This window comes from Diceros bicornis, chromosome 5, assembly GCF_020826845.1.
Source record: "Diceros bicornis minor isolate mBicDic1 chromosome 5, mDicBic1.mat.cur, whole genome shotgun sequence".
Classification (NCBI taxonomy): domain Eukaryota; kingdom Metazoa; phylum Chordata; class Mammalia; order Perissodactyla; family Rhinocerotidae; genus Diceros; species Diceros bicornis.
Genome location: NC_080744.1, coordinates 81,397,219 through 81,419,537, shown reverse-complemented (window position 1 = coordinate 81,419,537; position 22,319 = coordinate 81,397,219). Strand labels below are relative to the sequence as shown.

Genomic DNA, 22,319 nt, shown 5'->3' with positions numbered 1-22,319 from the left:
TTTATCACTACTTTTAAGCAATTTGATTATAATAAGTGTTGGTCTATATTTCTTCATGTTTCTTGTGCTTGGGGTTCATTGGGATTCTTGCATCTGTGGGCTTATAATTTTCATCAAATTTAGAAAATCTTCAGCCATTATTTCTTCAAATATTATTTCAGTCCCCTCTCTCTCTCTCATCTCCTTCACAGGCATCAATTAAATTTATATTAAGCCACTGTAAGTCCCACAGCTCACTGATACTGTGTTCTTTTCGTTTTCAGTCTTTTTTCTCTGTTTCATTTTGGATATTTTCAATTGTTTTGTCTTCAAGTTCACCAATCACCTCTTCTTCAATCTCTAATTTTCCAGCAATCTTATGCAGGGTATCTTTCATTTCAGGCATTGTAGTTTTCATTTCTAGAAGGTCCATTAGCATCTTTTATATCTTCCACGTCTCTACTTAATGTGTTCAATCTTTCTTCTACCTTCTTGAACCTGGAATATGGTTATAATTACCGTTTAATGCCCTTGTCTACTAATTCTATTATCTTTGCCATTTCTAGACCAATTCTGATTGATTGATTTTTTTTCCTCATTATGGATGTATTTTCCTGCTCCTTTAAAGGCTTGGTCACTTTTGATTTGATGCTAGACATTGTGAACTTTATTTTATTAAGTGCTGAATAATTTTCTATCTCTATAAATATTTCTGAGCTTTGTTCTAGGACTTGGTTAAGTTACTTGGAAACAGCTTGAGCCTTGCAGATTTTGTTGTTAAGCTTTATTGGGTGGGACCAGATCAGCATTTAGTGTAGGCTAATTTTGCCACACTACTGATGCAACACCCCACTGTGGACTCTACCTGATGCCCAGGTGAGCTCCAGAGACTGTTCTCTCTAGTACTTTCCGATGGTTCTTTTCCCGGCTTTGGGTAGTTTTCTTACACACATGCATTGCTCAGTACTATGCTGAATATTCACGAATGACCCTATGCATATTTTGGAGGTTGTCTCTTTGTAAAGCTCTTTCTTCTATGGTACTCTGCTCTATGAACTCTAGCTGCCTCAGCCTCCCTGGACTCCCAGCTGTTTCCTCAACTCAGGAGGACTGCTTCTTTGCAGTTCTCCCTACCTATGCCATAGCCCAGAGACTGTCCAGGCAGTAAGCCAGGACAATCAGAGGGCTCACCTCATTTGTTTCACATCTCTCAAGGATCACAGTCCTTCACTGCTTGGTGTCCAATGTCTTCAAAATCATTGTTTCATATATTTTATCTGGTTTCTTAGTTGCTTCAGGCAGGAAGGTAAATCTGGTCCCTGTTACTCCATCTTGACAAAAGGCAGAAGTCAAGATAAGAAATTTAAAGGCAACATTGGGACCATCCATGATCATTTCATTACAAGATACCCATTTCAATCCTCAAGGGTATTAAAGAATAATTATCATTAAAAAGGTCAATTTGGCATTGGATTAAAAGACCTTTCTGATTGGTTCTGGATATCTCTAGTTGCCTGAAGAGTATAGGTTTTTCATAATGCTTAATTTTTCACAGCCCCAAGGAGTTCAATATAGAGAAATGCTGACCCTCGAGATGCACACAGACAGATTAGTTCTGTACTCCCACAGACAGGAATCATTGTTAATATACAGATCACACATATCAGCTCACATGATTAGCTGCTGACTCTGTGACAGATCCAGTTCTCAGCACCTAATGTGTATTAACCCACCAGGAGCCTCAGATTTTACCAGTGATGTCACTAATGCCCAGAGAAAGAGACATGAGTGCTAGGAAGCAGCCTGCAGTCACTCACTCCCAGACTCACTGTGCTGCCTTGAATGGTTTCTTGTCCTAGGAGGAAGCCACAGGAAAGGTCTCTATGGACCCCTGCAAGATATTTGACAGTCTTACATGTATGTTGGTGAACCAGATGGAGAAATGTGAACTCAAGCTTAAACAGTCAATATATTATGTGGGGAGGTCTCTACAGGTTTCTTCCTTGACTCTGAGCTTGTCCACAGGTTCATCAGCAGTTAGGTGAAACAATATAAGGGCCTAACAAATTTGCTGTGGGGCTCATGACTGAATCCTAGAACAACACTTACTTACTGAGCACCTACTATGTGCCAGGCACTGGACAAGGCAGCTGGAAAACAGTGGTAAGCAAAAGCAAGAATTCCTGCCCTTGAAGGGTTTATAATCCACACAAAGGAGATTATCAAAACAATGGTCAAAAAAACAAGTGAATTATGTCACATGTTAAAAAACATGGTGAGTTTATAAAAGCAGGGTTTTCCCTGGGTGCTGCAAGGGTGGGTGGGGGAGGTTACCAGATTGAAACTTTAAATAGAGTGGTCAGGGTAGACCTCTTTGAGAAGGTGACATTTGAAAAAACAAAAACAAAAAACTCAGAAAAGATGAAGGACTTAGTCATGTGGACAACTGAGAGCAGAGTGTCCAGGCAGAGGAAACAGCCAGCACGAAGCAGCATGCGTCTCTGCCAAGAGCAGTCTTGGTGGGTTCAAGGAAGAATGGGAAGGCCAGTATACCTGGAACAGAGTAGGTGAAGGGGAGTGCAGAAGGGGATGAGGAGCAGGAAGAAGGAGGGAAGGGACTCATAGCAGCACCACCGAGTCCAGGTTACAGGGAAGAACAAAGAACAATGATATATTCCTGTTATACTGCACATCAACAGAAACACAGACCTACAAAGGCACAAAATGAGCAAAACGACGACAAAGTGAGCCCTAGAATCCTGCAGTGTGGCGCCATCTTAGTTTGGGTTAGATTCAGTGGATGTGTCCCAGGCCTAGGGCAGCATTCCTCAAGTCCTTGGTTCCCAGGGGGCCAGCGGGAGCCTCTCTTCTTCTCCAGCACAGCCTCTTTTCCATTAGTATGACACTTTCTCCAGTGTAAAAAGTTACTGCCATCTGACTGTTAGATTTGCGCTGAAGGACGCAATGCTAGCCCTGCAAGCAGGATAATCACTAGCAACTGGCTGAGGCCTTGCAAACAGGCACTCCTTCCTTCCCCTCTAAGGAATCACTCCTGCTAGGTATTGGGGAAGAAAATGCCAATTTTACTCTATTACTGGTGAAATTCTCAAGAAAAAGGCAAGCAGAAAAATATATTTTGTGGTTCCTGGTGAGCTGTAGGAATAAATGTTCAGTTTCACTGTAACCTACACAATGGGAAGATCTCACTTTATGTTTGTATTTTGAGCTTCTAGGGAGAAAGGAGCAACGAAGCTAAGCTGATCATTACTTGTTGACCTCTCATTGTTCTCTTCAGACAAAAAGATGCTAATGAAGGAAAATAAAATACCACGTCACCTTTCTCCCCTGATTTCATTGAAAGACCACAGCCTTCCTTTTCTCCCTCAGTAGCAGACACGTGAGCTTGGAGGGCTGGAGAGCCCACCCCTTTCTAGCTGGGTGACCTTGGCCCATTATCTAACCTCTCTTAGCCTCTGTTTTCTCATCCGTTAAATGGGGTTCAAAGCCCCTGATCTGAGGGTTGCAGTCACAGTTTCATGTGACAATGCATCGAAAGAGTCCACCCTGGGAGACTGTGAGCCCCCAGTACACATACCTCCCTCCTTCTGTCTCTCCTCACCCAAGTGGTGTACAATCGCCTGGTTCCTAGAAGGCAAAAATGGCCATGGCTCTCAGGGAGGAGGCAGTCTCTGCCCAGCTCCCAACTCCACTCAATCCTGTCCCCGGTAGGGCCAGCTCAGCCTCACCTGCAATATCCCCCCAGCCTTGAATGAGACTCGACAGTGGGCAAAGTGGCCACTCCACGTCCACTGACTCAGCTGGGTACTTCCCTCTTCTCCACCCTGGGTGTCCAGGACACTTCTCTTCCTGAACGCTCAGTGTCTTCCCCTGGGGTTCCATCCACATGGATCTTGTGCTGTCACCACACCATCAAAGGACTCTCTGAAACCTGCCCTGTCCTATAGTTCTGTGCCATCATGCACTTTAAGGGACTGAAGGCTGGGAGAGACAAACAGAATGCCTCTTGGCTAGCATATGGTATATATATGAATGAGAGCCTTAATGGTCAAGGCTGATGGTGAGCACCAGGCACCAAGGCGGGCTGCTGGGGATGAACGAATCCTGGGACCCACCACATCTCTCCATGGAGGCGTCCTTCAATCCCACCGCTGCTGGGCAGAAGATACAAGGCATCCAGGGTGTGAAGTGGGAGAGACCTTCCTGTTACCAGGGCCTGGAAGGGACCCTTGCTGGCACACTCCCCAGGGGAACGGGAGAGGAGAGTTCAGCACAATGTTATGGATAAATGTCCTTTGCGGAAACAGCAGGAGGCACTAGCCTGGTTTTGAGGCGCTGCCCTTTTCCACACCCCAAACGATGGCAGGCAGTGCCCCACCTGTAGGTTCCACCCTGATTTCCCCAACCAACTCACACGTAGCCAGGATGCACTCAAGAGGCAGCATCCTGCCGCCTGCAGTCCAAGCTGACCTGTTCTACTGGCCAGGATCCCGGGGTCTCATTCTGGAGGCACAGTCCCTGGTGTATCTGCCTGTTTCAGAGTTGCTCTCGCCCTGAGTTCTTGCTCTGGGAACCTGCCCAGCCCTCTAGGCCACTCCCTGGGACTAGATGCTGTCCTGAGCTCCAGCACTCAGACAGCCTCCCTCAGGCGGACTGCTGCTGGGTGGCTCCTGAGTCCCACATATCCCAGCTAGTTCTCCTGCTTCTGTCCTGTCCCAGGATGGTGCAGGTTCTGCTCCCCTACCTGAGCCAACTGCCAACTGCCAGCTGGACTACAGGCTGCTCTGGTCTTCCCCTGGGACCATGGCCTGGAGACTTCCTCGCCCCAGGTCCTGGGATGTCCCTCTTGGCACCTCCACCCACAGAAATGGCCAAGCCACGGGCTTGCTGTCTAGAGCATGGTAAGAAAGTGTGTGCTCTGGAGCAAACAGACTTGAGTCAAATCCTTGCTCTACTATCTACTAACCAAGTCATTCTGAATGACTGCTTAACCTCTGAGGTTTGATGTTACCATCTGTCCACTGGGGAGAGTAGCTCAGGGAGTCTGAGGTGAGGGTTAACTGGGATCATGCACGTTAGAAGCTTTAGGACCAAACATAGGCTGAGTAAACGGTAACATTTTAATGGTGCTATCTACGCTCTTATCATATAATCTATTTATTATTTGTTAACTGTTCTCAATCTGATACTTTCCAAAATTCAGCAGTTTTTAGCTCTCTCTCATATCTGTGCAGGGTTTGATATTAGGTGACATTATGTCACTTCCAAGAAGGATGGGCTGATTTTCTTTTCCCTAGTGTCCTAAAGTTTTCATGCTAAAACGTTAGTCTACTAACAAAGAAAGAAAGAAATACCTTTGGATTAAAAAACAAGACAAAACAGAACATTAAGCTACTGGTGTCAGTAGTAACTCCGAAGCAAAACTACCTCTGTGTGGGAGTGTGTGCATGCAAGTGAATGTGTGCATGTGTGGCTCTCTATGAGTGCACCTGAGGGTGTACGTATATACGTGTCTGTGTACGTATATGCACATCGGTGTATGTGAATGTGTGCGTGCATATGTGTGCGTGCGTGTTGTGTAGTGCGAATACATGTGTCCTCCAACAGAAGCCAGATGCTCCTTCCTGAGCCAGCCCTCCCATGGCTGCTTACCTCCATGTTTCTGCAGAAGGTGGCATTGGTGCCAAACAGGATCTGGCACTGCTCGTTGGCGCTGTAGTGCATGCCTGGCAGCTTGTGAGGGAGGCGCACCGCGTGCTGGCTCCTGGGGTCTGTGACCAGCAAACAGGTGCTGACTTTCGACCTGAAACAGTCAAGAGGCAAGTCGACTTGCAAATATACTGCCCAGGTTTTTGTTGTGATTTGCCAGTCACTGAGAAGGATGCACCTTCAAATTATTTACGGGAAGATGACCCAGGCACCAGATAGTGGACTGTGCTTTTTTTCCACATGGCCGAGTGCAGATCTTTACTAAGAAGGGAACGAGAGCTTGGCAACTAGGAAAAGGCCTGGGACTAACACTCATGAGGCTCATGTACTTTTCTTGGGGAGTCTGAGAGCTTTCTTGGATGAAAATGCTTTTGAAATAGATTCCTATGATATTGCTTAGACTATGGCTTTGAGCAAAAGTAACAAGGAATAAAGAAAAACATGAGTTAGGGTGCTTTATTTTAAATAAAAACAAAATGTTTATTTCCAACTCTGCAGATTCTCTTGGAGGGTGTGTGAGGCCGTGACAGCTGGCTGGTCTGGGGGTCTCACCTGACTATACCTTCTGCCATCCCTGAAAGCTGGCTGGTGGCAAACTCTGCAAAGAACTTCAGGATTTCAACCAGAGTGGGAATGTTCAGAGATACTGAGAACATCTCCAGAAAACTGAACTGGGGGTTGTGAGGTTGTGGTTCCATGAGGAAGTTAAAGACCCGAATGGTTTTATTTTTAATTCCTAAAACAAGGCAGATGGTAGTAAAAAAGAAAACCTAGCCTCTTGCCAAGATTCTTGAAGAACAGAGCTGCATGCATGGAAGTACACACAGGCTGACGCTCGTCCACCTCTCTCAGGCTCAGCACACAACTTAACAAAGGCAGTCGGACCAACACTGTGTCTAAGAGCAAATGAAAAAGCCCTGCCTTGTTTCACTGACCCTTCTGCATAACATGAAATAGTGTCAAGTGGCTTACAACATTTCATTAAGATTCTGTGATAACAAACATTCAGTAGGATATAGGCTATATGAAAATTAACGAGTTCATTTTTAAGCCTCATGTACCACTTAAACAATATCCCCATCCACAGGAAACATCATGAAGAAGACCCAGGATGAGGACAGAAACCAGAGAGGTGCCTTGGCTGCTCAACCCCGAATTCACTGGGCACTTGAACGTGTTATTGGACTGTAAAGCTCCATATGCAAGTGAGACTCACTGACTCCCTTCCATCTCCATGAGGTGTATAGAGTAATACCACTAAGGAGTGAAGCAATCAGGGTCTGCCTGTCAAATCTGTAAGTCCAGCCCTGAGGTCAAGACACTAAGGAACCTACATTGCACATGAGCACAGACTGACAAAGGTCTGAAATCAGGTGGCCAATTCTTCCATAGAAATTTGAGAATGGAATGATGCAGACACACTCTAGAAAGAAAGCGGCAGTGAGACAAACCCATCCCATCCCCACATGTGGGGGAGGTGAGCAAGCATTCCTCCCCAGTAAATGTACTCCTTATCAAGGGAAGCAGCCTGAGCATTGAGGAAGTGCCCTGTTCTACAGCAGCCAAGGGGTGCTGCTAAGGTGGTGTCCACGCATGGTTAAAATACTGCAGAGAAATGAAATGGGGTTCTTTTCAAGACATGCTTACAGTGCTGACATTTCAATCAATCAATAAGCATTTATGATCACCAGGTGGGGGCCGAGCATCATACCCAGATGCATACCTGGGAGGAAGCTTTGGCCAGCTGAGAATTCTAAAAGAGATTCACTTCTCCTTCACTCACTTGCTGAGACTCCAATTTTTATCTCTTTCTATTGTATTGATTGTATAGAATAATTCAAGGACTTACTTGAGGAAGTTTTCAAGGTCATCTCGACTGCAGGAGGACCAAGAGAGGTCGCTGGGGTTCCGGCCTTTCACCCACTCTCCCGACATGATGTGGGATCTGCCGGCGCAGGTTGAGTGGTCATCATCGTGGTTCATCCCCAAGCTGCCAGAGGGAAAGGAAAAGGAGAGAGGGATATTTATGCTACAGGTTTCTCATCTCCAGTTCCAGGTTCTAGGATACTATGCTAACTTAAATCAAGTCTTAAATACAAGAGGTCAAAGAGGTGCTCTGCTACTCTCACAGAGCAGACCAATAGTCAGGAGCTTAGAGAAATAGGGAGGATGATGATTTGCTTACTTAATGAATGAAGACTGACAGAGCAAATAGACACTAAGCATTTGCTAAATAAATGAATAGTGAATGAATGAATAAATTATATTAACTGTGATATTGTAATTCTTAAATTATAAGTTTCTGATTAGACTTGCTTTTTGACACTCAAATATCCCAGTGTTAATGATCTAAGTGTTTTGTTGCCTTAAAGAGAAGTCACTATGCAAAGGGCTAGTGGGAACCACCCAAGGCTTTGACTTACAGAATATCATCAGTGTAAATCCTCAAATTAACGAAAAATGTGGCTTGTCTGTCTTTCACATCATTATACCTGGGTCCACCAGGATCATACCTGTCACCTTCCCTGCCCAGTAGTACCTAATAGACACCAGGACGCCTGTCGAGACATGGGTGACTACCACGCCCTATAAGCTGAACAATGGTCTTAGCTTACACACGTGCTGTCACAGGGGTAACCTGAGACACAGAACACGGAAGATCAGATGGCCCACAGTTTGCTGACCTGTGATTTCCAGGGGAGAGAATCGCTGTGCATAAGAACGCCCATTCTTTGTCAACAAGCCCAGCGGAAAAAAACATGCTCTTTCATTCATTAAAAATATTTATTAGAGGTTTCCCAAGTGCCAGGTAATGGATCAGAAAGATATAACGGTGCCAACATGCCATCCTTGACCTCAAATCACTGCCAGCCTGGGAGAGGAGATGACACAAATGGAGATAATTATAAAAAGAGGTTCTAAATGCTTCTCCGAAGCCACATTTTTCTGGTTTTCCTCATATTCCTCATGGTCTCTGACTGTCTTTCACCAATTTCCCTGCTTGCTGCCTAATCCTGGTGTCTACCAGAGAGAGGCCCACCCTGTGTCCTTGCTCTGCACACCCTCTAGGCCACTCCAGGCTCTTACCTACAGAGAAACTCCCTTCACCACCCCGATGTGGAGTCGGATTAGCCAACGCTACCCCTGTCCTTTGTAAAACACACTCCCTGGCACTTATGCTCCTGAATCTTTGAGCTGGCAGGGGCCTCTCTGATCCCCCACACACCTTTGCTCCCGTGAGCTGAGGGTACGCTTAACGAGGGTTAACTGCATTTATTCTCAAGTTTACTTATGTCAGTAATACCTCTTATTTCAATTAATATGTGTGGTTACATGTTGTGTTAACCATTGAAATATGAGAACAAAAGTAAAATTTATTTCACGAAAACTAACTTAGCTAGTAGCTAAAATAGATTGCTGCCGAATTGGGTATGGGCAAGACAACTGTCAAAGATGAGGAATAAAAATCTGCCCCAGACTGCTTCACAAGGGTCTTTTATGTTCTACCCAATCAAAAAAGAAACTGGAATTCAAACTTACTGCATTATAGTTGTGGTTTGTGTGCAGAAGGTGACATGAGAGTCCAATCAGCAGACACAACCTCAAAGAAAAGGCTTTCACCTCACCTAAAATGAGTCCTGAGAAAAGGACTCACCTAAAATGAGTCCTATTTTCCAGTGCTATTACTCAGCTTATTATTTTTCTTCCTACTTGTAATCTATCTATATCCATTGCTATCTATAGTTATCTACCCATCCAGCTCGCTCTCTCTCTGTTTCATGTTAACTTTTAAAGGAACTAACTGGTTTTTCCAAGTGCCTTTGGCAAAGGATATTAAAAGTCACATTAAATTTGATTTAGGGTTTGATTTGACATCTTCAAAGAAAACTGGTGATCGAGTTTTCAAATGGGTAGATCTGAAAATTTTGATGGATTTCAGTGAACTCTGCTAAACGTGTAGAGGTTACAGAAATAAAATGTCTCACGAAAAAAGTGGCTCCACTCCATCTCTAAGGACAAGGTGTAAGCATAGCATGTGGACCAGTTCAAACTGCTTTGTCGCCAACGTTGGAGAATCCAATCCTACGGAGAATCAACACATGAACCAATTTTTCTTCTAGCGTTGCGCTTTTACAAACCACCTCCCATCATCCTGGGCTGGAATCTCCTGAGCAGCCACCAGATGGGTTTTTTAAACAAGGATGTTGTCTGGAAAACCACAATCAGAGCAGATCCAAGCCCTGGCAGAATGGCCTCGCCACGTATGGAGGAATGTTTCATTTATGACTGTGTCCAAGTTTTCTCTGGTGGTCAAGTTGGTTGTAAAATGAAAGAGGCTCCCTCGCCCACACTGCCAGACTCTGCTGGCCAGAGAACCTGATCTCTCAGGAGACAAAACTATGTTTAAAACAGTACTCAGAAAAGCTGACTGCGCCGTCGACAACTGCGTGCCCACACGGCATGTTATGTTTCACTCTGCCGGCCCCAGAGAAGGACTTCCCTAAGGAATGTTCCAGTCAGCAAGATCTGCCAAGAGAGGGATTCTTGGGTTTCTGGAACTTGTCTCTAATACAGATGATGCTCGATCTGGTTTAAAATGTTCAAATGCTAACTAAGTGCCTCATAAATTCACAGTCTGATGAACTAGTATTGGGCTGGAAGTCTTGATATTTGAGGTTTACATAAACTACCGTTTAGGTTATTTTTAGTTTAAATTAAAGATTACTTGACTGAAAAATTCATGTTATTTTAGTTTTATGTCCCAGGGCATCTATTACTTCTGGCAACATTATATTCAACAAAAATGAGTAGTGTTAAGCACAAATAGTAATTTTAACTTAAAGTGACTGTGGGATTAAGGAAATAGACAGGCCTCATGTCACATGTGGCCCAGATTTATCAGACACAATAATAACTTAATGGCCTTGAGATGATTTTTTCTTAAACCAACAACACATTGCTTCTGTATTTGTTTTAGGAAATCCAATACATACCATGCAGGGAATTCTGAGAGAATTTCCATAATGCTTAATCTCTCCTAGATGCACCGCAAATCCTGAAAACCACGGGAGATGGCTAAGTGTTCTAGGCTTGGCACATCTGCCATTTTGAAAGCTTCAGTTTTACCTGGCTGAGGCTACCTGTCTGTTTCTCAGAAGCTGTGAGATTTTGATGTCAGGTATACAAATCAAGTCCCACCTCCCCTCAAGGCAGTCTTGGCTGGGTTTGTGAAAAGAATGCTTGGGGTGGGATGAAGAACCCAGGTAAATGGCTCCTGTGAGTGTAGTCTCTCCACTGGAGGGGTTGGGGCTGGCCGGAGTCCTTCTCCAGAAGCCATGTGGGCATTCTGCCAGGCAGGCCCTTTTCAATAAATGTTTACTGACACTGCAGTAACAAGGACAGCCCATGGCAGATTAACACCACGGTAATTAACACACCAGATTTATACTAGAAGGCAAATTCTCTACTGTCAGTACCTCTTTGCCAAGAACCAGACTGTGCCCTCAATCTTCAGCTACTCAGAAACTTTACCTAGAAAGGCTGAAAGTCACTCAGGGTAACAGCCTGCAGTCGTTTACACAGGTTGAAGAATAGGGTTAATTGTCATGGTCCTCAATAACTCCATTTATAGGGAAGAAAACAAACAGGCAACGATAACATCAAAATTCTCTCACCCCAGAGAAGTTTTTGTTTTTGTATGTACAGGAAAATGAGTCCACCAGCTCTCAGATACTCAGTAACAATGCAATCACCAGAGGAGATCCAGGGTCTCTACAGACTCAGCTCCACCTCCTACACATACAGGATCATCACAGTAAGAATAATTCTAAAACACCACAAAATTCTAAATCACCAATGGTAAATAATGATCAACATAGTGTTGGTGTTAAGTGCATTTCGCTATAATGAATAACATCACAGTAGGTGAAAAAGGGTAAGACACAGTATAGATGGTCTCTCTTAGCTAACCGAGTACGAAAGTGACAAAAATACTTAAGTTCTTGAATTTATATATAAGGGATTTTGATGTCAGGTATGTGAGTCAGGTCTGGCCTCCCCTCCGTCTTGCCTGGGATTTTGTGTATATGTATTTGTGTGTATTATGTAGGAATAAACAGATATACATGTACACACAGAAGAGTCACATCAATGGACTTTTAACTTTTAATTTAACAAAAATTCAACTAATTGTGTTGAGAGATAAGAGGAAAAAAAAAGAGAAAGGATGAAACATGGGCGATCCTGTCCCTTACTCTGGTCAATGAGTGTGTGTGTTTGTGTGCGCACAAGTGTGTACCCCCTAAGAGGGCGTGTGACAAAGCTGTGTATCTGCCCTTCTTTCAGGGGTCTCAGGGCCTCTCTCTGTGAGCACAGCATCATGCTGAGGGCGATTCTGGTGTTTCACAATACACATTTTCCATACAACACAGGCACAAGGCATGGGTCTTGATAGGTGAAGTTTAAATTTTATCTGATGCTCAAAGAAACGGCTGCGGTCCCAGTAGTGGTAGGAAGACTGGGTGTAAGGGACTTAGAGACACAGTGTCGGGTGTCTGATTTGGCACTGCTGAGAAGTGATTTTCAAAGGTAATTTTGATACTATTTTCATCTTTTATCCTTATTTTAGAACCTAACTCTGTACAAGATGCAGTGCCATTGGGCTATTATGATTTTGCCTAAGTGTTTTCACTTATATTACCACTCGTGTCTTTCTAGTCTCTGGATGAAACAAGGAAAGGAGCAGCCATCACTTCTCTCAGTCTTGATGAGCACCTTTGGGGGCTGTAAAAGCGGAGTGATTTGTTAAGGTCACCCACTGGGTTAGTCTCCTTGCTCCTGGCTGGCCTTCTATCTCCAAATCCATCTCCCCAGGCCACATCAACCACAGCAGGCACCACGCCTCTCACTGCTGAGGCATCTCCCCTTCCAGCACCTTCCCCCAGACCCCCATTCTGCTTGGACACGTGCACACACAGCAGCTGGCTCCAAGTCCCAGCCAGTCTCCAATTTTCTAATAGTTTTGATGAAAACAGTCAAAGAGGATGATATGCAATCTCCCTCCTCATGTAGAAGCAGAGTGCTATATTTGAAAAAGCCTGGCTTTGGAGTCAGACCGACCTGGATGAAAATTTCAGCTCTGCCTCTTGAGAGAGCAACGTTACACCTCTGAGCCTCTGTTTCTCATCTACGACTAAACAGGGAAAATAATACTTAATGTCACTCATTCATTCATTCATTCACTCCATAAATATTTGTCAAATGTCTTCTATGACCAGACACTGTCCCAAGTGCCAGCACAGTCCAGGCCCCGGCTTTCATGGCGTTTACAATCTAACGGAATGGAGGTGAGGGTTAAATGGGAAAACATACGCCAAAGCGCCTGGGGAGTAGTGGGAAATGGAAGAGCGGATGGCCTCACTTCTTCTAAACACACGCCCGAGTGAAGAAATGCTGCGGCCCCTGAGCTGCAAACTCAGGTGCCTCAGAGAGCTGCAGAATTAATGATGGAAGTGGGGAGATGTAACACAACAGCGGAGGCGGGCTTGTGGTGACCTGAGAAGTTCCTACTAGCCTTAAATGCCTTTAAATTCCATCTTTCTTACAATGAGCTAACTGAACAGAATACGTCTGTTCTGGCAGATGTGGTCCAGGGATTGCAAGGGTGAGACACCTGAACAGAGGCTTCATGGAAGCCTTAGAAGCCCAAGCGCTCTTGGCAGGCGTTCAGGACTGCAGACACCCTCAGGATGCCTGAGAAGGATGACTGTTGATGACCACTGGTCTAAACCATGTGTTGCTCTTCACAGGAAGAAGATGAAGTTGGTGGCCCATGGTATAGCCCGTTTCTGTCTCCCAGCAGCAGATCTAGGTTTGAATGCAACCTCCTGCCTGATTCCCTGTGCATTCAGTAGCCTGGGATGAGTAAAGGCTCGAGGGATGTGGGCTTATATGGCTGCAGCTATGGCCATCTCAGTAAGAAGCTGCTTCTTGGCCCTAATAGCTCCTCCTGGCTCACCAGCCCCTGTATCTCTGGTCCTGCTCCCGCATACCAAAGATGGTCCTTACTCAGTGAGAGGGTCTCACTCTCCTCTGCTCCACCAGTTCTCAGAGCATGGCTGGGCACATGGCAGGGCTCAACAAACGGCTATCAAAGGAAAGCAACACATGAACATCTAGGTCCATATGACAGCCCACTAGCACACAGAATACAGACTACCTTTGGTGTCCTTCTTCCCACTGCCTCATTGGAATGAGGGGACTCAATGATGGGATGGTCACCAACATAAACAAATGAGTGGCACCTCCTTGTGAGGCTCATAGCCTTCTTCTCACAATGCTCTCACTGTTTAGAGCATTTGAAGTGCACATCCAGAGCCAACACATGTGCACGAGTGGTGATTACTTCTATAGACTTGGAGTCAAATGACATTCTATAGAAGGGGTAGGGGGGCACTAGGGCTGATTCCAGGTAGACGTTCCAAAGAAGTTTAGAATGGTGGCTACATTGATGGCATAAACCTCCCAAGGTGACTATTTTAGAGGGGACAATACTGATTCAGATGAAAAGGCTGTGAAGTGTTAAGGAAAAACCTCTCCCTCTGACAAGTCAGGTAGATGGCAGGAAGGAATGAGCCAATTCTCCTTCCTTCTTCTCTTTAGTCTTTTTTTTCCTTCCAGAATTATCTCAGGTATTTGAGAACTTGACACTTCCATATGATTTTGGTTTGTGAAGTTCCATAAAAAGTCTTTTTAGTTTGGGATTGCACTGAATAAATTGATTAATTTGAGTAAAACTGGAATCATTGAACTGTTGAGTCTTGCCATCCTGGGACATGGGGCACTTCTTCATTTTTTGCAGGCTTTCTTGAACAGCCGCTGGCAAAGTTTTTTAGTTTGCATCATAAAGGTCTTACATTTCTTATTAGCATCATTCCTGCGTATTCCACATCTTTGGTTGATGTTGTGAATGAGGTCTGCTTTTTATTCTTCTGTAACTGATTACTGCTTGTGTATAGGAAAACCACCGATTATTTTATATTGGCCTTGTGATTCATACCATGATGAACACTTAATGATTCTAATAGTTTGTCAGTTGATTCTCTTATAATATGCAGATAGCGAGTGCTTTGCCTCTTCCCTTTCAACGTTTATACATCATTTCTTGCCTTATGAAATTTGATGGACTTTCAAAACAATGTAAAATGTTAGTTACAACATGGGCACCTTTACCCCCTTCCCAAATCTAGTGAAACATGGGCACCTTTACCCAGTTCCCAAATCTAATGAAAATGCTACTATTATATGCACACTGAATACATTTGCTCTAGACTGCTAGTAGGTAGGTAAACTTGATCAGCTTAAGGATGTTTTCTTCTAAATAATCACTTGAAGAGGATATCCTCACTGCCATCTCAAAGTAAACACTATAAACAGTCTGACATAGTGGACAGAGTGATGGTCCAGAGAGAAAGAGGCCACAGTTGGTGTTAAAGAAACGCCCTAACTAGTTTGGGGACCTCCTAACCTTCCAGACCTGTTTTCCTAGCTGGAAAGTGAAAGGCCTGAACCAGACGGCTGTTAAAAGGCTTTCCAGTTCAAAATGGAATCATTTTGCGATTCTTAATCTAGAAGACTGAGCACAATTTAAGGTAGAGTTGCCATTCATTTTTTCAATAAGAACTGATTGAGCACCATCTTGTGCCAGGCATGTTCAGGGCACCTCTTACAAAGCAGTGAGTGGCACACACAGCCCTGCCTGCTGTGCCTGCAGGAAGCTCACAGTCTGGCAGGGATCGTAGACAAGTCAACAGGCCATTATAAGATAGTCTAGGCCAGTACTGATCAATGAAACTTTCTGTGATGACAGAAAAGTCTCTATGTATGCTGTCCAATATGGCAGCCACTGGTTATGTGGCTATAGATGCTTGAAGTATGCTACTGTGAATGAGGAAGTGAAGTTCTGATTTTATTAAATTTTAATTAAGATAAATTTAAACAGCCACACTTGCCTAATTGCTACCACATTAGACCACACAGGTGTAGGCGATAATTTGACTCAACTAACTTGAGTACCACCATTGTGCTAGGAGCTACGGGTGTCACCACACTGGTACAAGAGTATAACCATGCCCACAAATTACTTACAGCCTTACAGAGACTTGGAGAAATAAGACAACCCAATGATACAAGTAGAGAATTCGTAGTCAGGTACAGACATCAGAAGCTGAAAGCCGTGGGCATTTAGAGAAGGAAGACTTGCACATGTTATCTCATACCAACACTTTGTATGATCTTATGCCTAGTTTTTCCTCCAAAATGGTTGTGCTGATCTGTGGCATCTCTGAAAAGCCTTCCAAATCCCAGGGCTGTGGTGTGACGTATTAGAGGTGAAGAATCTGGGGGCTTTACATAGCAACCAAGAAAATGAAAGAACATCAGCTTAAATTGCTTTAGACAATGATAAGATGTCTGAAGACCAAATCAATTCCCAATAGAAGAAGGATTCTCAAAGTGCCTTCCCATGGATGCCACTTATGCGCAACTAAATCTCGGACATTCTCAGTTGCAAATGATTTAGTCAAAGAATGGCACAAGATAATATGCCTTCACTACCTGAAAATTGAATAATGAGATGTAATAAGGCAGAACAAAGCTAAAAAGTTCTGTGAGGCTCTCTTTAGCTTTTTAAAGGAAGATAATTTATTGAGGAATCATTATTTTTATTTCAAAAGAAGACTTCACGAAAGCACTGAGCTCTTCTAAAATTAACCATGTACATGATGAATGTCATGCCGGTCCCAGAGCCATCATCTCTTCTATGGCCTGCTTTGGGCCTAGGATGTAGAAGTGCTCCCAGCAAAGGGCCTGATGTGACCTGCTGAAGTCCAGAACACTGTGAAGGTCATGGAGACACCATCAGCTCCAACAAGGCTTTTATGTGCCCCCACCCTCCCAAGTTGATGATTCACTGGGACTTGTTTCCCTTCATGTATGCAGTGGGCCTTCCTTTAGGTCTGACTACATTTGACAGAGGCACGCATGGGGCCCCACACATGGGGAGGGTTCTGAGGATGCAGGGTGATGTAGCATAAGTGGGTCTGAGCTTGCGGCTCTACTTTCCCCTCCCTGTCTGCCAAAGATGCTCTGTGATCACGGAGGAACCAACCCTGAACTTTGGTTCCAGGATGGCTCTACCAGAAGACCACATGCCCAGCTTATCAAGCAAGAACACAGCAGAGGAGCTGAACAGTACAAAGTGTTTCTCTTTTGAGCAATGTGCTCCCAAGGCTCTGCCAAAGAAAGACTGTTGGAAGAGAGTGCTGTCAGTATCACGGCACTTACTTTGTTGAAGGAAACTGTGAGATTGGGAGAGAGTGAGAAGAATATGCTTTCCGCATCTTAGCCTACAGAGTAATTTGTCTAACGGTGCTGCAAGCACAGGACTGGAAGAGGACAGGAAATGTTAAGATGGCAAAATCTTTCAAAGATCTAAATCCAGGCTAATATATCCTACCCCTTAGATGTCAAGAAGAAACTTGTTGTTAACAATGGATGGCAAAAATGATGCGTGTGTAAATTTCTCAGTTTCACAGAAATCTACAGCCACCCAAGTCCTACATACCTGTCCCTGGGGAGTGCTACAAAGGCAAAGAAATCAATGGCCAAGGTCAAATCTCCTGGTTCAATGCTACCTCTGGGGCCTGCAAAGCTGAGCTCTGTGGTAAGGTAGAGGAGGAGAGGGATACAATTCTTTCCCTTCCCACTGCCAGCATCCATCCCCACCATGTCCTGCACCCAGGGTTACCTGGCTGCTCCTGCCTTGCTCATGATGTCTCTGATTCAGAGCAACCTTCCCTTGCCCCCAAAGCACTTTGCATTTTAACACTATTGGCCTCAGCACATCCATCCAAAGGAGTGACTGTAATGGCAGGTGTGTCCAGCACTGTAGTGGCAGATGGGGTGAACAGGAGCAAAAACGATGTTGGTATCACCACCGCAGGCTATGTTCCCCACATTCCTTAGAGGCAGGGATTCATATACTCCGGCATTTGCTGAAGGCTGCTGCTCATTTGGGTCTGAGCTGCGGAAATCTAGGGGATTTGGAGGGCCTGAGCAGATACGCTAATCCCTTCTAATCAGGCCTTCTTCATACACCAACACCGATCCATTGGCTGTCGTGCCAGACACAGCACTAAGCGCTCATGTGCCTATGAGACATGCATCAAAGGCACAGTCAGGGGGTCCCTCCTTCAACAGAGATACTGAATGGGACACTAAGAGTGGGAGAAATATTGAGAGAGCAGGGAAAAAGAAATGCTATATAATGGGCGCCTCCTGCCCAAGAAGTGAGGAGCATTCAGGAAAGCAGAGAAACAGTGTTTGCAACGTGCCAGGCACTACAGATACTAACTCACTCACTGTTATTATCCCCACTTCACAGATGAGGGAACTAAGGCAAAGAGGTTGAGAAGCTTGCCCAAGATCAAATAACTGGTAAATGGTCAAGCACAACTTGAGCCTGGGCAGTCTACACTCTGAACCTCCATGCACGGCTTAGCACTTTGAGGATGAAATCTGCCCTCACTCCCAAAGGAGAGCAAAGGACAAGGACCTGCTAACCCATGCAGGAGTGGCCACCTCAGAGGTCGGGGGGCCGATAGGGAGCCCTCAGGATACTGTGGACTGCACGGAAAATCTCCCTTGGGGTTAGCGGTGGAGAACCAGGAGGCACTGGAGGGGCTCAAGATCTGCTCTCAGAGCACTGGGACTCACCAGCAAGACAGTGCTGAGAAAGGAGAAGGGCCCACAGGGTGTGGACATGGCTTCAGGCGGAACAGGTGCTGGGAAGCAGCCAATAGCTTTCCTTGGCCTAGCTTTAAGAAATCACACTTCCATTCTCTGGGGGCACTTAGAGCCCTTAAGACATTCAAGAGGGGGGTTCAGACATGGTCTCCTTCTTGGATGCCTCCCAGCTCTCTTATCTGAAGCGCATGAGAAATAATTAGCATCAGCGCTACCTTTCAACCTTCCCACACATACTCGAGGCTTGGAAGGCAAGAGAAGGAGAGGGAGACAGATGTACCGGGTCCATGAGATGCTGAGTGGGCACAATGTGGTTTGGGAATGAGGCAGGGAGGGTGGGGTCAGGGTGGGGAACCTTGGAGTTCTTTGTGGTATTTACCCACTCTCTCCTGCCAGGAGATTGCTGCTCAGGATATTAACTCCTTTTTTGGTCGAGACTCAAGCTCTAAAGAGCCACGGGATTTGAGACTTCAAGGGCTCCTACAGCCCCTTCATCTGACCCTATGTGGAAAGTGGAGACCTGAGAAATGTGACCACCCCAACCCCTTTACAGAAACAAAAGGTCTCCTGAGTTCTGGTATGAAATCAGATTTTTGGTCTACCTCAAAGGTTCTTCCTTCGTTTGACCCAGCCACACCGTGAATGGGGACAGGGCAATATCTAGGAGCTCGAGAAGGGACATCAAATTGGGAATCATTCAAAGGTCCTCTATGGACTTCAGGATGAAATTTGGTTTGGTTTTGGAAAATCTCACAGTCAGCCCTCAAAACGACCATCTTTTAGAAGTATTTACTTAGAAGAAGTGTTCTAAGTTCATTAGTTTTATGTCGGCCTTTTAACCCCCGAAGAAATAAAAGGACACTGAGTATTTTTCTCCTTTTTAACCACTGACATCCTGTAACTAGACAGGATTATTTTCAATTCCACCTAAACTTAGCAACTTTGATGGCTTGGAAGCTTAGATTTAATAAGCTTTCCACTGAAAAACAAGAGTGACTCCAGCTGTCTCAGGGAGGGTTATTCTCAGTCAGTAAGAGAAGGCCCGGCTTTGGTACCTGTTCATTTATCAAGCAGCTAAAATAAGTGTATGGCAGAAATTCAAAAGATACAAAGGAGTATAAGATGAAAACTGAGTCATCCCCCCAACACCCCCTCCCACACATACACAGTAGTTTTCTAGGTCCCTGCTGCACACATACACAGTAGTTTTCTAGGTCCCTGCTGCCCCACTCAGAGGCAGTCGCTGTCACCAATTCTTCCAAGGGCTGCTGTTTCACTAGGCATGGGAAACGAGCCCCCAGCACTTCCTATCTCCTTCAAAGGCAGTGCGAGGAGGGGATTAGCTGACCTGCAGGAGGGAGCTGCTGCTCAGAGAGAAGCTGCCACTTCTCAAAGTTCAAAGGCCCCTCAGGAACATCAAAGGGCACAGGATGCTCCAGGCTGCAGAAACCCTAAGGAGAGGCTGCTTCCTGCTCCTAATGACCATCATCCCCTTCCTTTCCTCAAAAACCATGCACCAGGAGGGACTTTACGGCCTAATTATTTGGACTCTGCCTTTTCCACTTTGCCCCGAGGGCTGGGGGTGGGTAGGGCAAGTGAGGGTAAGCGTGTGTTATTCCTTCATCCCACCTCACAGCGCTGTGAAGTGCATGCCACGGGTCGGCAGGCCTGAGAGGAGTGTTGCCCCAAGTGAGCGCCACCCTGGCCCCAGAGCAGGCACTTGCACGATGACTCCCACAAGCCCCTACTACCCCAGGGCCTTTACTCATGCCCTTCACTCCTATGGGACACCCCTTCCCACTCTCCCTACTGGCTGAAATCCTCCCCTCCCTGAAAGGCCCAGATTGCAGGCCGCTTCTTCCCTGCAGCAACCCTTGATGCTCTCTAGCTGAGAGGGATCCCTCCCACCTCAACTCCCAAGGGTCTTTCTCTCAAGTCCTCCCTGAAGGCAGGACTTGTTATTCTTCTTTACATCTCTACAGCCCAGAACCTCCCCACAGCCTGGTCCAGCGCTTACCACTCAGAAGGCACTAACCACTCAGAAGGCACTAACTACTCAGAAGGCGCTCATCAGTGTTCTTTAATTGATAGAATAGACTGAACAAAATAAAACTAGTTTGACTGTATCTAAGAATTTCTTTTAAAAGGTTTTACCCTCATGGACCTATGGTCTCTTTGCCTGTTATTTAGAAGGCAGAGGGAGTCTGAGAGCATCACCTCAGCATAGAATTCCCGAGAGTCCTTTCTCCTGAGTACCTAATAAATCAGAAGCAACCAGTCACACCTTCCATCAGGAACAACAGGGACTCAGTCATCCTGTCCTGCCTCAAAGGCAGGTTATGTCCTGGCTGATGAAACTTGACACTACGGAGATAGGACAGAATTTCAAAGGCAAATTCTAGAATCTTAAGACCAAGACCTAGCTCAATTTCTGTAAAGCATTGCTTCTCAAACATGACCACATAGTGGGATCCCCTGGAAAGTTCTAGAAAACACTCATGTCTGGCTCTCACCACCCGAGGTTCTGATTTCATTGGTATGAGGCATGACCTGAGCATCTGGATTTTTAAAAGCTCCCAGGTGATTCTAAAGCCCATTAATGTTTGAGAACCACTGCTACAGTGTAGACCAGTGGTTCTCAGACTTCAGTGCACACTAGAATTCCTTGGTGGGCCTGTGAAAACTCAGGTTGCTGGGCTCTACCCTGGAGTTTCTGATTCAGTAGGTCTAAGGGGTGGGGGTTGGGGGTGTGATGAGAATTCGCATTTCTATTAAGCTCCCAGCAATGCTGAAGCTGCTGGTCCAGGGAGCACACCTGAGAGCCAGAGCCACTGGTTTTACCAGTAAGCATCCCACCTTGGCTGCAGGTGAGAATCACCCGGGAATCTCTGAACACACCAACACCAAGGGCCTACCTCAGATTAAGTAAATCAGGATTTCTGGGGGAGGAGCTGGGCACCCGTATTTTACAGGGGCTCCCAGGTGAGCCTAGTGTACCTCCTGGGCTAAGAACATCGCCTCCAGAAATAGGCTGTGGGGGATGAGAATTGGCCACCTCAAAATATGTCTCTTTACCTTGATTATTTTCTCTGAAGGACATCTGACCTTCCCCCAAACTGCCTAAAAGCGATAGACTGGGAGGGTCCTTGCTAAGCCCATTCTTATCACAGCTCTGTTTAAGGGAAATCTCCATTTGTAAAGGTATCTCCCTCTCTGTGCCAGGAAGAAGGGGAGATGACCTTATCTCTAGAAACTCTTATCAGTGCAGAAGGCAAGGACTTAAATCTGCATACGCTTGATTACTGATTACTGTGCTTTCTGGTCATCTCCCATAGCTGACTCCTCCACCCCCAACATCTTCCTTTGTCTATCTGAATATGATATTTAAGGTGAAAAACCTCCCGCCATTTGTCAAGAAACTCAGTTTCCCTGTTTTCTCCCATGTATACATGTTACAAAGCTTTGTTTGATTTTCTCCTGCTATTTGGTCTCATGTCAATTTAATTTGTAGCCCAGCCAGAAAGGACCCAGAGTGGGTAGAAGATAGTCTTCCTCCCTTTCACGGTCATCTATTAATGCCTCAGCTGGGGCTACATGCAGCTCTTTCTTGTTCTGAGCTGAGACGGCCTTCACGTGGCTTCCATGCCCAGACCCCAGGCCTACCTGCTTAGTGAGCACTGATCACACCCCCTCTCTTCATGATGTAACAGAGTTCAAATATTTGAGATAACTCTTTTGTCCCCTTTACCCTTCTTTCCTTCTGCCCACAAATTTCAGAGAGAAGTCTAAGTTGATAACAAATGGCAGGA

General features: G+C 45.4%; 1 protein-coding gene across 10 annotated transcripts in view; it reads right to left on the bottom strand.

Moving 5' to 3' along the window:
• Positions 1-22,319, bottom strand: part of ADAMTS17 (ADAM metallopeptidase with thrombospondin type 1 motif 17) — a 420,881-nt gene that overhangs the window by 152,976 nt on the left and 245,586 nt on the right. For all 10 annotated transcript variants that reach the window (XM_058542337.1, XM_058542333.1, XM_058542327.1 and 7 more), the window contains 2 exons: positions 7,556-7,696; positions 5,650-5,800 (listed from right to left, as the gene is read on the bottom strand). In XM_058542337.1, the coding sequence (XP_058398320.1) occupies positions 5,650-5,800; positions 7,556-7,696 (292 nt within the window). The remainder of the gene's footprint in view (positions 1-5,649; positions 5,801-7,555; positions 7,697-22,319) is intronic.